This window comes from Gossypium hirsutum, chromosome D08 (assembly GCF_007990345.1).
Source record: "Gossypium hirsutum isolate 1008001.06 chromosome D08, Gossypium_hirsutum_v2.1, whole genome shotgun sequence".
Lineage (NCBI taxonomy): Eukaryota > Viridiplantae > Streptophyta > Magnoliopsida > Malvales > Malvaceae > Gossypium > Gossypium hirsutum.
The window spans coordinates 550,905-566,525 of NC_053444.1; the positions used below are offsets into that span (position 1 = coordinate 550,905).

General features: G+C 28.8%; 1 protein-coding gene across 1 annotated transcript; it reads left to right on the forward strand.

Annotated features, from left to right (window-relative positions):
- The first annotated feature begins 8,409 nt into the window (after positions 1–8,409).
- On the forward strand, positions 8,410–13,456 carry LOC107932520 (glucomannan 4-beta-mannosyltransferase 2). Its single transcript, XM_016864549.2, has 9 exons — positions 8,410–8,973; positions 9,067–9,165; positions 9,577–9,829; positions 11,146–11,256; positions 11,646–11,782; positions 12,037–12,150; positions 12,232–12,431; positions 12,522–12,737; positions 13,104–13,456. Exons 1-9 carry the CDS (start codon positions 8,644–8,646, stop codon positions 13,255–13,257), a joined length of 1,614 nt encoding a protein of 537 aa, XP_016720038.2. The 5' UTR covers positions 8,410–8,643; the 3' UTR covers positions 13,258–13,456.
- Positions 13,457–15,621: the final 2,165 nt, after the last annotated feature.

Sequence of the window (15,621 nt, forward strand, 5' to 3'; positions counted from 1 at the left end):
GTTTGATTGATATTTTATGCGAAGATAATGCATTGTTACTAGAGATGTGAATCAAAGAATAATTTAATTAATTTGAATTTTATTTAGATTCAATAGATTAATTGTAAAATATTAATAATTTTGTAGTCGTTTGATTAATTCACATTTAAAATTGATTCAAATCTAAAATAATCAAACTTGAACTTGTTTGAACAAATAATCCAAAATGATCCAAACCCTTAGTTTATCAAAATTTGAAAAGGATAAATCTCAAAATCATGTACGAACTTTGATTCAATGTATGAATTTTGATTTGGTGTACGTATACACATGAAACTTCGATTGTGGTTCCAATATATATATATGATAATGTGGTACATATGTTATTTTTTGGTGTAACTGGTATTTGTATCTGGCTTATATATTTTGGTATCCGAAGGTAACAGTGTTAATTTTTTAGTTTTAAAGTGGATTTGATGAAAGTTAATTGTTAAAATTATTATGTAGTTAATAGAATAAATTTAGTGTTAATTGCGAATTTGTTTAATTTTGAATTTAATTTGTCAGATACAATCTGATAGATGCAATTTAATTCGTGTTTTGCGGTTGATTTGTTGAAAGTTAATTGTCAATATTATTAGCTAATTATGAATTTGAATCAACAAACTCTAGAATCCAAATTAAACACTAAAAAGTTAATACCGTTATATTTGAACTTTGGGTATCAAAAAAGTATCAATTCCAAATACCAAATTATATATTAAAATTTAAAAATATATAATAATATTTACACATTTCGTCAATTAATACGGTTTTGCATGCAATTTGATAGGGTTGCTAATTAACGCAATAAAAAATGGATAAAGTTGTATTAGGTTTGAAATTAAACCTCACCTGATCATTAAGTGGCATAATTATTTGCTGAGAATTTGTGTTTGTGTATTGAAAATTTTGAATATACAAACAAAAAAAAAACATATAATATGTTTTCTTTATTTTTCTTCTATTGAACTATTGCTTATTGCAAAACACAAATTGCTTAATCGATCAAAGAAGCTTTGCTTTTATCAATATTAATTCCCTTTCTCAAATTTCATATGATATATTTGGAACTGCAATGGAGGGTGGGATTGTAAGATGTCACCAGGGTGACCCAGTGTTTGGGTATAACCATAACCTAGGCGTTAGCTCAGTTCTAAAGGCAGAATTTCGAGAAATTGTTGATGGGCTGAAAACGGCTTGAGAGAAGGGGGTGCATTGGCTGCTAATTGAGAGTAATAGTAAACAATAGCAGACTTAATATTTGGAGCAGAAGTGGTGGGATTGTCGAGATTGGCATTGGAGGTTTGCAACTAGATGGCAAGGGGAGATTCGGCAGTGAATATGACTGTTGATGCTATACACAAGCAGTTTGTCCATTTAGACCTTTTAAAAATTTTAAAATTTTAAATTAGTAAAGGTAAAATTACACTTTGACCCCTCCTAAAAATGATAAAAAAAAATTGATTTAATCATTTAAGACTTATAAATATATAGGCTATTAAAAATTAAAATTTAATTTCGATCTCCCTAAAAAAATTTCTGGCTTCGCCCTTGTACACAAGGCGATAAAGCGTTGCCAAATAAGTTTTTATTTTCTCTCGCAATGCCTTTGGTGGTGCAAGATGTAATGTTGAGGGGTAAGTGTTGAGTAACTAGACTACTGTTATCGATTGAGCGTTATAGTTCAACTTTCTTTTGCAACTAAAAGAAAACAAAATTGAATTCTTCATAAATAATTGATTGGTTATCAAGTTTTATTATATTAATAGTACGTAAAAAAAGTTGATGGTCGGATTGGATTGAATTTATGTAGGCAATTAACACTATACATTATTGCTTAAGTCTGGTATTTGAAATATGAGTCTCAAGAAAGTATTAGGATTAATACGTTACAAAAAAAGCAAATGAGTGAAATACATTATACACTCAATTACACTTTCCAATTTTTAGGAGGAATAAGAGAATCAAAGTAATCATACGTGTAACTACACTCAAAGTCAATTTTAAAAAATTAGTTTTATACAAGTTTTAAAAATTATATTCTACACATGAACATGTATAAATGTTTGGGATGGTTATGGCAAAAAAGTTCTTATATTATAGGTCCTAAAAAATTATATTTGTAACACTCCACACTCGGCCTAAACGTTATGGCCGAATCTTGAGGAATTACATGAACTTGTTTTAAACCCAGAAATCGATTTCGAAATTGTGTGTTTTGATAATATTAATTTTGGCAAATTGCTTTCCAATTTTTAGGAAAATACCCGTTAAAACTATTTATTTTATAACAGAAAGACACTCAATTGATTACCTTATTTTGCAACGAAAATTTGTACGTTTTTAAAATTTGAAAACCGTGACTTAGTTTGTACATATTTGGTAACTTAAAAATAAAAATAATTAAAAGAAATTCGAATAAAAATAATATCAAGCATATTCAGAAATTAAGGAAATTTTAATAATTTTGCATTATTCTCCTTAAAAATGGTGAAGTTTGCATAGAGTTTGCAAACACATTTAATTTGATTTTCAATATATTATATTTTTACTTTTTCACTTATATTAATTTTGAAAAGGTAAAACTTTTGTAATAAATTTTTAATATATATACTACATTTTAATCAGGGGTAAAGTTAGAAAAATTTTTTAGAGAGGAATAGTCTATATCTTTATAATTTTTAAAGAATTAAATCAAATTTTTATCATTTTAAGAAGAGCTAAAGTATAATTTTACCTTTACTAATTTAAAATTTTAAAAATTTTGAAGGACTTAGTTGAAATCATTGCAGACCCCTAACTATGCCCCTAATTTTAATTAATATATATAACCAAATTTGTACATTGTAGATATAAAGAAAATAGAAAAATATCACATTTCAAACTACCAAATTTAGTGTTGATTCCACAGCAGCCATTTCTTTTGACCATAATATTTTTCAGCCATTATTAAGACTGAAAAAGACTTTGCCATTATCATGATACCCTTTTTATAAAAAAAAAAAGTTCCATGCATTGAGACTAAATTCCTTTCTTCAACATGAAGTCATTGAGATTCTCTTTGGTAAAAAGGAAATTTAATTTTTATTTTCACCATAAAATACTTTTAAAGATAATAAATCTTAAAATATTTAAGGGTGTATTTGATAAATTATCGAAATTTTTCATTTTATTAAAAGTGAACATTTCAACATTTAATTGGATAATCATTCTGATTTTTTACTTAATATAAAATTTTCAACAAAAAAATGTAGAATAAAATAAGTAAGTAGGTAGCTACTTATCACTTAATGTAAAAAATGAGATATTCAAATTATCATATTAATCTTTCATCCAAAGCTATTTAAAATAATATAAAATATTATATTAATAACATTAAAATTAAAATTAGTTAATCTCTTAAAAATAATTTTTTTTCTAAATATAGGAATAAATTCAGCTCTCAATTTTTATATATTATATCGATTTTAAAAAATTAACCCTCAAACTTTACAAATGACCTTAAATTGATCCTAATTCTAAAAAATTCAAAAGAATATATAAAATTTAAATTTACAATTAGGAATTTAATCGGAAGGATAGAGAAATAAGACCAAAGAAAAAAAAAAGATGTACAATGAAATAAGACTAATCGGAGGGGGAGGGGTTTTTTATTTTTATTTAATATTAACATAAATATTAATATAAAATTTAGATTTATTATTATATTCTTTTAGAATATTTATGTAGGTTTATATATTTCTTTAAATTTCTTAGAATTAGGGTGAAATTTATATTATTTGTAAATTTCGAAGGTTAATTTTTTAAAACTATGAATAAACTGATATAATATGTAAATGTTGATGGATAAATTTGTTATTATACCGATATTCAACTGTCATGTCACATTTCCATTAGTGCAATTAACAGAAATGGACCAAAAAATCAATCTCGATTAGTTGGGTTTTAAAACATTCATAGTTTGGTAAACAAAAAAGAAAATGACCCATAGTTAGGTGACTTGTGATGCAATTTACCCATTCTAGTATAATAGCAAAAATTCAACACTTAATTTTTGAGTTTATCAAATACACCCTAACTTATTTAATATATTTTTACTTAATTTTAATTACAAAATACCTTTAAAAAGTCTTATGAATTAGAATGGCATTGGATAAATAATTTTAAATTTAAATATTTTATTTGTTATTAACATGTAAAATAATATATAAATATATCAAAATGAAATAAAAGTTCATTATTTATATGGTAACTAAAATTGCACATGTAAAATTTTATATCAATTAATATTTTATCATTAAAATAATAATATTGAGTCAAATAATTAAAATAGGCATATAATTGCACTAGACATTCCAAACTATAACCGTTATGTTAAATTGGTCTCTTAAACTTCAAATTATTCTAATTACGTCTTTAAACTACTGATGTTATATCAATCAAGTCCTTCTGTTATTAAAATAGTTAATTTAATACATTAGGTCTTATACGACATAATTTAAAATGAAAATTTTCAGAAGAAAAAGAATCGGTAAAACGAGTGTTGTAAAAATCTTGGTTTTGAGGTTTTCGAAACTTTTACGAATGCATTTTTAATTTTAAAAGTTATTTTGCAATGGTTTTTTTTAAAGCATTTTAAATTTAGCCATATGAAAATCGGTGTGTTATTCGCTGCAGTAGGAGGAATTGTGCGAGATCGTAATGGGAAGTGGTTATTTGGGTTTAACAAGTATTTGGGGAGTTGCTCAATGTTTGATGCGAAACTGTGGGGTATCTTGGATGGGTTGACACTTTTAATTGACCGGGAGTATGATAAAGTGTTAATCCAGTCTGATAGTCTTGAAGCGATTAAGGACATTCAAGAAAGTTCTTTGGAGGGTTCCAACTCTACACTGGTTAGGAGAATTTATCAGCTGCTGTCACGATTTGGCTATTGGAGTATTTGACACATTTCTAGAGAAGATAATCAAGACACAGATAGCTTAGTAAAGATGACTCATGAGAGAAGGCTTGGGTTTCAAGTTTTCAATAATTCTCTATTTGGGGGAAGGGTTTTAAGTTCTTGTAACTAGTTTTTTTATTACTCTTGTTACCAAAAATAAATAAATAATGAAAGATCCTGATTGATATGACTTTGATTGTTTAATAATGTAATTAAAATATTTTAAAATTTAAAAGACCAATTTAAATTAAGGGTCATAGTTGAAGGTGTTTACTGCAAATAACTCTAAATATAATATACTCTCTTGTAACCAAACAATGAATAGGATGAAGATTAGGATGCAATTAATTTGAAACTTTTTAGTAACCAAACAATGAATAGGATGAAGATTATCCTTAAATAAAGGATTTTTGTTGTTTAGTTCTTGGCCATTAAAGCCATTAATTGTGCAACTAATTTCAATGGTTCATAAATGGATTCAAAATTGGCAATTATCAAGAAAATAGCATAAGGTAATTTTATTTTGGGTAAATCTCAAAATTGAACTTAAATATTTATTGAATCAATACTTTTTTTAATGATTTAATATGCAATTTGATACAAGATTTTTGATTTGATGTAATTATACACATGAAATTTTATTTTAATCATACACATTTAAAGAAATAAATACATCATTTTATTTTTATATTAGATAAATACAATTATACGTATATGAAATACATAAACATAAAATGATACTATATCAATAATTGTCGAACCTGGATACTTAAGATCTAGAGTCTTTGCTTTTGTCAATTACGCCACATACAATTACACAATATTTAGATGTTGAAGACTATTTTTTAAAATCAAGATCAAATTAACAAAGTGTATAAACGTTAGAGATCTAAATTTGTTATTCTGTCAATTTTAGAATATTTTATCATTTTTTTTGTTACATAATTAACAAGAATGAACAAAAAACAAAAACAAAAGCCATTAGTTAAGTTATCATATTGTAACTTTTTTTATAGTTGGATAACCATAAAAACTTAAATATAATTAATTAACCTATAATATAATTTATGCGCAATAAAAAATGAGAAGGTGTAGGTAAAAGCATTATGGAGGTCCCTATATTAGAAGTAAAATTACATTTTACCTCGTCTATTCAAAAAATGAGTAAAATAGTTCATGTATATTAGATCAAAGAGCAAATTGGCATTTCTGTTAAAAATTTCATTCATTTTTACAGTTGAAAACTGGTTTTGTACATCACCATGAGGTACTGGTGGCATATCATATGTCATTGTCTGATTATTTCGCCAACCACGCTAGTTTTTAATAATAAAAATAGATAATTTTTTAATTAAAAAAATTAATTTATTCACTTTTATGTAAAAAAATAAAATGCAATATTACTTTTAATATAGAAAATTCAATTATATTTTTACCGAGATAACAGCATTCCCAGCCAGGTTATGCTATTTACCTGAGTCATTTTTACTAATTAACCTAACATTGATTCTTGCCTTGAAGATAGAGTCTTTTACTTTAGACACTTCTTCAAGCTTCCATGTATGTACTTTTTTTTACTTTTAGGTACCTGCAATTAATGACAATTTTCTGAAAATAAAAAAGTAAAAGTGTTCAATCTTTGGCCTTTTCACCATTGGAGAAGCTTGCATCAACAGCCAATCAGAAAAGGAAAACACCTACTTACCATAAAATGATGGTTAATATATCCTTTGGTACTTAAATTTAGTTTTAGTATTCAATTTGATACCTAAATCTAATGGCAAAATGTTCCCAAATAAATGTTTAGCACATAAGGGTGACAGCAAGGGGGCATGGCCTAAAATAAATTTCCCTAGGCCCTTCAAAATTTTCAAAATTATAAAAAAATATATATGGTAAAATTACGATTTGGCCCCAGAGCATGATAAAATATTGATTTAATCCTTTTAAAAATTATTTAGATTTAAGCTAATATATTGCATTTTTATAACTTAATTTCAACCCCTCCAAGAAAGATGTCTGGTTTCCGCCATGTTGACATGTGTTCTAATAAAAAAAATAAGTACTTAATTGGGATAAAAAAAAAGTTCAATCACCAAATTAACATTGAAGCCAAAACAAAGTACTTAACAGAGATAAAAAAAAAACTCAAATATCAAATTAAAAAAACTCGGGGGAAGGTACCAAACTAGAACAAAAAAAAACTCAAGTATCAAAATAGTATATTAACCCAAAAAAAATAGTGAAAAAGAAGGGTTAAAACACCTTGGAGGTCCATGTATTATAGGGAGTGGATCAAGTTAGTCACTATATTATTAAATGGATCAATTTTAGTCCCTATATTATTAAAAAGAATCAAATAAATCCAAATGTAACAGCTAACATTCACTATATAAAAAATGTCTTGAATTTTTGTTTCAATTACAGTTCAATTCTAAACAAAAGATTTCATTTACAGAACAATAAAAACTTTAAAAATATTTAAACAATAAACATTAATTTTATTCCAATTTGACCTTATTTAATTCTTTTTAATAATATAGAAACTAAATCGATACATTTAATAGTAGAGAGACTAATTTAATCAAGTCCTTATAATAAAGAAATCTCTTAAGTACATTCATTAAAAAAAATCACGTTCTTACCAATGCCTGAACATTGTTGTCAATGCAAAAGGGTTCCAAATAACGAGAGATGCGTAAAAAGAAGGCCCAATTATGCCCATTCGTAATCCTAAATGGAATATAAAGATGTAGGGATCCATATGTAAACATAGTATCTATTTAGAAACGCTCAAATGACTCCTTCTCATAATGAGAATGTATAAAGCCCTATTTCAACCTGGTCCAGTATGGAATGAACTTATAATAATGGAACCAACTCAATCATCTGATTATAAATTATAAGTTCATAACCCCAGCCTATTCCTATTTTGGGCAGAACAGATCTATTAATTCTTTGATTCCAATTAGTAAGGAGGGACCTTAAACTAAGAAATAGATTCTGGAAGCTAATTAGAAGCTAAACTAATTGCAACAATCGGGATCATTGATACTCCTGGTATAGTATATGTTATCACGCATATAATCATACTCAATTCGATGGAATTGTTTGATATTAAAGCGACGCGAGCTTGAGTGCGCTAAAACGTCTCCTATTTATGAGTTAGTGAGAGGTTATGAATAATTCTAGGTTATTTCAATAACTCAATTAACCTAATATATAAATTACGAATAATTTTTCTTCAATAATAAATTTAGATTTCGATTAAATTTAGAGTGAGTTAATAACTGAATGAGAACTTATTTTAGTTAATTAGTTAGGATTTAAATTAATTATTTATTAAAAAATAATAAAAATTGATTCTATCAAAATAGTTTTTAACTAAAAATAAGGTGTAAGATTTTCTTAGTAAATAAATTTAAAGTTCCAAATATGACCATTTCTTACACCATAAAAGAACCCCCTCTTTACTCTGTTTCTCTACCCGCAAGAGAGTCTCTCATCCTCTCCATTGGCATTATCATTGCCTCACTTCACTCTGTTTCTCAAACAGGGGGCTTCATTTTTATTGCCAAACATCAACAAACCAGTGAGAGATTCTCTTTGTTAAAAGGGTTTTTTTTTTTCATTTCAAAAAATCCCCTGTTTTTTACAATAAAAAATAAAGAAAAGCATAGATGGATCAGATATCACCAAAGCTACTGATTCCACAATCATTTCTAGTGAATCGAGATGATGTAACGAGTCAACTGGGCTTGATGTGGGAATTGATTAAAGCACCATTGTTAGTCCCTATGTTGAAACTTTCGGTTTATATTTGTTTAGGCATGGCGCTTATGTTGTTTATGGAAAGGGTTTATATGGGGATTGTCATTGTCCTCGTAAAGCTTTTTTGGAAAAAACCAGAGGAACGGTATAAGTTTGTGCCTATTGAAGACGATGAAGAGCACGGTAGCTCGAATTTTCCGGTCGTTTTGGTGCAAATACCAATGTTTAATGAAAAAGAGGTCCTTTTTCTGCAATTTTTTATTTCTGGATTTTCGTTGCTAAAACAGAAAGTTTAGGGTTTTTTGTGTGTGTGTGTGTGTGTGTTTCAACAGGTTTATAAGATCTCCATTGGAGCAGCTTGTGGACTTTCATGGCCGTCCGATCGTCTTGTTATACAAGTACTTGATGATTCAACTGACTCTGCAATCAAGGTTAAGTACAGGGCCATCTTTTCTTAATGGTCAAATTATGGTTCCGGTCCCTCTATTATGCTCAAATCCCTATAATATCATCAGTTCCGGTTAAAATGCGGATGTGTTTTTTCTTGAAAACACAATTCCAAGTCGAGGATAATATGGTTATATTGCATTTTTAGACCTTTAGTATTTCAATTTAACCTTCTTAGCATAAAATTGTTAAGTTTGCCCGTGTCAACTAGCCAGGGGAACAATAAAAAAGTTCTTGCATTATCCTCAAGTTGTTAGCTAGCACCTAATCTAGGGTTTGAAACTATGAACAACCCCTAAATCTCAAAATTTTGAGCATAATATAAGAACTAAAATTACAATTTAACCTTAAAAGATCTCGATTTTCAAGCTATGAAAATGTTTTTTTTAATGCAGTCAATGGTGGAGCAAGAGTGCCAAAGGTGGGCAAGCAAAGGCATAAACATAACGTACCAAATAAGAGAAAACCGAACAGGTTACAAAGCTGGTGCTTTAAAAGAAGGGTTAAAGAGGAGCTATGTGAAACATTGTGAATATGTAGCCATTATCGATGCCGATTTCAGACCGGATCCCGATTTCCTTAGAAAAAGTATCCCCTTTTTGGATCATAACCCTGACATTGCTCTAGTTCAAGCTCGTTGGAGATTCGGTAACTCTAAACATTAAATCCTAAACTTCTTATTTTTTTATCATTTAATCATCTTTTTAATCAGGCTTAAATGCAAATCTTTTAAGCTTTTTAGGGTCAAATGTGATACTTAAATAGTAGCATATCTTGACATTAAGTTTTGGGGTTCAATTAAAAATTTCAAATTTTTTGAGAGACTTAACTAAAACTCTCCAAAATTTTGAAGATCTTAATGATAATTTTCCAAATTTTTGAGGTGTCCATAAGGGGTTCATTTCTACTTAAACTTGTGTCATTTTACCCTAAAATTTGATACCATGCAGTTTTTGGTAGATGAGACAAAATTGATATTCGAAGTATACTTTTGACTTAAAAAAACTTTATGTACCTAAATAGAAAAACAGTATGATTTGAGGACTAGTTTGAGAATTAATCCTTTTCAATTACATTACTGCTTAAGTTTGTGTTTAATTGTGTCGGTGGTGTTAAAATAAAACATTTTTTTATTTGGACAATGAAATTATGTCTTTGGTTTTTGTCGGCTGAGGGGTGTGGGTCCCAGGCAAAAAAATAATCAAAAGTACCCCACTAATCAAGTTGGGACCCACTCAGCCTTCCATCACGGTTAATGGGACCCATCTTTGAGAATTTAGCATAAAAAATTGGTCTTGTTTTTTCTTTGGTCCCTCCACCATGATAAAAACATGATATTTAGTCCTTATAATTTAATTTCATATAATTTGATTCGTTGTTTTCCTAATGTTATCCGTCAGTTTAAATAGTTAACACTGCTAATTGTTTCGGTTCGGAAGTCTATGTTGGTAAGGTTAATTAATTATATAATAAAAATAAAGGGACCAAATTATAAAAAGGTCAAAGTGTATAAACTAAATCTGAAATTTGACCTATAAAGTTTATACTAGTAAAGAATTTAGACATTCCAATCATTAATAAAGCTTTTGTCTTCTTTGACCTATAAACTTCTGGGTGGTTTTGTCATTTCAGTATAAAAGAACAAAAATTGGTCTGATTTTGCTCTCTTGGTTAACGACCAAAATTGGTCAGGAGCAGGGTAATCTTAACTGATAAGAGGCCATAAATGTCATTTCCATCACAGCAGCAGTCAAGTAGTGTTTTCATTTTTGACAAATTAATAATGATAATTGAGATAAGACTCGATAAATTTTATTATATATTTAAATGTAAAACATAATATATCCTTTTAATAGTGATTTTGAAAAATTCTGTATAAATTTACGAAATATTTTTAGATTTATTTTGGTTAATTAATTAACTGAAATTATGAGTTAATTATTGAGTTCGGATTTTTTTTTTAGTGAATGCCGACGAATGCTTGCTAACAAGAATGCAAGAGATGTCATTGGATTACCATTTCACAGTGGAACAAGAAGTTGGATCAGCAACTCATGCTTTCTTCGGTTTTAATGGTAAAAAACTTCCAGCTTTGTTGAGAGATATTGGGATTTTTACGAAGAGTGTGAGTGTTTGACTCGGTGGGTTTGACAGAGTGAAAACGCCTTGTAAGTGCTTGAAGAAGCAGACTGTGTATTATCATTTATTAAGAAAATGTGAGTATTTGCGCTTGGTAGGCGACTAGGTGCTCTCACTCTGTTGAATTTGCCGTCTCTTCAAGAACCCTCAAGCACTTAGACTCTCGTCAGAGTCGGGAGATAAAACACTGACCGAAGACAATAATGACCCGTTGAGAGATCAAACTTCGAACAAATGACATTTTGAAGATTTCTCTCGAAAGAGTCAATCTTCCCTCAACAGGCACTAATAACATTGTATTAACTTATACATGATCCAAATGCAGGAACTGCTGGTATATGGAGAATAGCAGCCATTAATGAGGCAGGTGGATGGAAAGATAGAACCACCGTGGAGGACATGGACCTTGCGGTCCGAGCTAGTCTTAGGGGATGGAAATTTCTTTACCTTGGTGACCTTCAGGTATCTGATTGTTTCGATTCTTCATTTTACTACAAGCATTCATATCTAACATGTATATACATGTAGGTAATTTTGTTAATTTTGACCCGAATCATAAAGTTTAGATCAATTCAAAACTCAAATTTAATTTAACCTGATTTATTATTGACACAAACTCAAAACGATCTGAATTCAAACTGACTAAACTTTATGCTTAATATCTCATGTCCGAAATAATCCAAACTTAAAATCCAAATTACATTTTATCTTATTAGGTAAAAAGTGAACTTCCAAGTACTTTCAAGGCCTTTCGTTTCCAGCAACATAGATGGTCATGTGGCCCTGCAAATTTGTTCAGAAAAATGGTGGGGGAGATCATCACAAACAAGGTAAAAAAACAAAGGCATTGCTGTAAATTTTTATCTTATAAACTAAATTAATTGATTTTTTAACTTTTTACCTTGTTGCAGAAAGTGAGATTCTGGAAGAAACTATACGTAATTTACAGCTTCTTCTTCGTCAGAAAAATCATTGCTCACATGGTCACTTTCTTTTTTTACTGTGTGGTCCTCCCTTTAACCATTCTAGTCCCTGAGGTTAAAGTTCCTATATGGGGTTCGGTTTATATCCCTTCCATCATCACCATCTTAAATTCCGTAGGCACTCCTAGGTACAGTGAAATACGATCCGAGATATGATGCTTCAAGAACTCTCTAGAAAAATATATTTAATGTTTTGTATGTGTTGGGGTATTTTGTAGGTCCATTCACCTATTGTTTTATTGGATTCTTTTCGAGAACGCGATGTCGTTGCATCGGACAAAAGCGACACTCATCGGTCTCTTCGAGACCGGCCGAGCCAACGAGTGGGTCGTCACCGAGAAGCTTGGAGATGTAGCGAAGAAAGTCGCTGAAGCTAATAAAAACAAGACCAATAGCAAAGCGGTAAAGAGATGTAGATCAAAATTTACGGATAGGTAAGACTCATTTAAGTACACTTGAATCCACATCTTTATATAATATTTATAGTCAACGAATCATTATAAAGAATTTATATTTGATACAAAGATAATCGGGACAAAGTCAGGTGTAGATTCCTCAGCCTCCTTAGTTAAATGAAATAATTCTCCTTTTAGTCTCACTTTATGAACATAGCCTACCACAGTTTTTAACAATACAAATGGACTAATTTACTATTTTTTGAATAAAAGGGTTAATAATACTTTTACCCTCATAAATTCCCATGATTCTATATATGTTAAATTATGATTTTAGTCCCTTACTATACTCAAATTTTAAAAAATTGAACTAATTGCTTGTTTTTTCTTGTTCTATGAAAACAGATTAAACAAATTGGAGTTAGGATTTTCAGCATTCCTTTTCCTATGTGGGTGCTTTGATTTTATGTACGGGAAGAACAATTACTTCATATACCTTTGGCTACAAACCATTACCTTCTTCATTACAGGCATTGGCTATGTCGGCACCATCATTTGATCATTTTGTCAGTTTGTTTTTCTGTTGTTTTTTTATTCTAAATTTTCTCGCCTGCCAAACAAGCAAAATATAGGTCCATTTTCAATAGAGTACTGTACAGAGGACAAAGCTTTAGCCATCTTTCTTTGTTAATGGAGAGTTTCTTTGTTATGACAGATTTAAGGACAATGAGATGCAAAAATGAAGCTTTTTTGGTGAATAGTTTGCTGTTTTTGTTTCTTTTAATTAATTAAGTTTAATTAAAGGAGCTAAAATTTCCCATTTTATCGAGTTGCTATCACCCTTAATAGTAATCAATTCAGTTATAAAATTATAAAAATACTCCTTTTAAATTATGTATCAAAGAAGACCGTTTCTATACCATAAGGTGTTTTTAAAATCTACAAAGTGATTGAAAAAAAAGTGTAATTACTATGGTAGCAATTACAACCTCTTGCAATTAGAAGAAATTCTAATAGTTAAATTTTGCTATTAGTCCTTGCACTTTATGAAAATTGTGGGTTTAGTCCATGTAACTCAATCAGTTTTAGTTCTTATATTTTTCAAATTGGTCAATTTTAGTCTCTGTACTTTTTGAATTTTGAAATTTTAGTTCTCACTCAAACAGGCGGACAATAGCAATTAAATTCGTTTGGTTAAATTCAATTATTAATCATGTGTTATACTTACAATTGTAGAGTATATATTCTATAATTGGATCATTCTAAGTCCCTATTTTTTTCAATTTTTAAAACTTCAATCTAGACACAAATGATAGTCAAACATATGATAATATGTTTGCCCTATCAGATTTTGGAAATATCAGAGCTTAATGAATTTAACAATTGTTGTTTGGCGAGGACTGAAATTTTAAAATTTAAAAATTGTAATTACATCGTAATTGTGCAGGGACTAAATGCAAAATTTAACCTATTCTAATTCCATTGACGTGTTTGATTGGGAAAGTGTAATTACATCGTAATCGTCCATATCATGTTTGATTATACAAGTTGTGATTACATAACTATATTAAATAAATATTTCTTATTATCACATGTTAGTCCAACAACATATGCTCTCTCAAGCACGTTTTAAAGCTTCGAATGCCTTAAATTAAAGAGTTCATAGGCCATCTCTAGTGTTCTGGCTCTATTATATCAAATGCTATCATACCCCCACAAAATTGTATAAAAAAAATTTTGTATTTGCATAACGAACAACACCACATAATATCAATCGGGTTATAAAAACCGTTAATTTAACAGTTAAATTAATTATTTTAATGATGAAAGGACCTAATTGATATAATTTAAAGACTTAATCAGAATAATTTAAAATAATACTCATAATATTTTATAGAGGGAATCCCTAGGTAGTCCCTAAATTATTTGTGGTCTCTTTTATGTAAAATTTTTTACTGTGATTCCTTTCCAAGACATTAACTGTGGGCAATAATTGCTGCATTATAAAGAGATTAAAAATTGCCATTGTCAGGGTTGTGAACTTTCTCGACCCTGCCTTGATTTCACTCATCAACCTTTTTACCTCTGACATTTCATTTTAAACTAATTACAATTACACCTATTTTTTTATTTACATCGGCTTTGTTATTTTCTTGTGTTAAGATTTTAATGTCACATTATAATGTTTGATATATATGAGAAAGTATTGATTAAAATTTTGAAGAAATTACATTGATACAGTTGGTTTATCGAATACCTTATTAAGAATGTGATAGTAAATTTTGAAATCATTCTTTGAAATTCTTTTAAAAAGTATTTGAACATAAATAATTATATATAAAAATCGTTTAAAAATTTGAGAATAAAGTCAAATATTATATTATATATAGAGAAAAGAAATTGTATGAAACTATAATTCTACGTCATTCTTATCATTTTTCAATAGAATAATGATAACCAAATTTCTGTATACTCCTAAAACACATGCAAGCATTTTAATTTTGTGAGAGAATGTACCAATCTATCACATTACATGGATGTGGGGTTGTGGGGTGGACTATTGGGAATGAGTCATTTCTTTTTAAAGAAAGGGATAGGCAGAATGGTAAGTTTTGGTTTTGAGAATTTTGAGATTTCGGGTTTGAATGTGTGTTCTTTTTAGATCTGTTTAAGGGTTAAGATATTCGCTCAAAATTTGGGATGATTTGTGCAAAAATGTTAGGTCCAAAAAACGGGTTTAGACAAAAAAATTTAGACCTATTCAAAATATGAGTTGAGCTTAGACTAAAACATTCAAAGCCTGAATCCAGTTTCGATTGTCTCATTTTCTAAACTGATAATATATTATATGATGTAATTTACAATACATCTATAGTAATATATAATACTCTAATGTAAACGATAAAAATTTATCAAGTTGTCA

Coding starts and splice junctions, on each gene's coding strand:
- LOC107932520 (XM_016864549.2), top strand. CDS start 8,644: ATGGATCAGATATCACCAAAGCTACTGATTCCACAATCATTTCTAGTG. Junction 12,151..12,231: donor GGGAGATCATCACAAACAAG/GTAAAAAAACAA, acceptor ACCTTGTTGCAG/AAAGTGAGATTCTGGAAGAA. Junction 12,432..12,521: donor AATTCCGTAGGCACTCCTAG/GTACAGTGAAAT, acceptor GGTATTTTGTAG/GTCCATTCACCTATTGTTTT.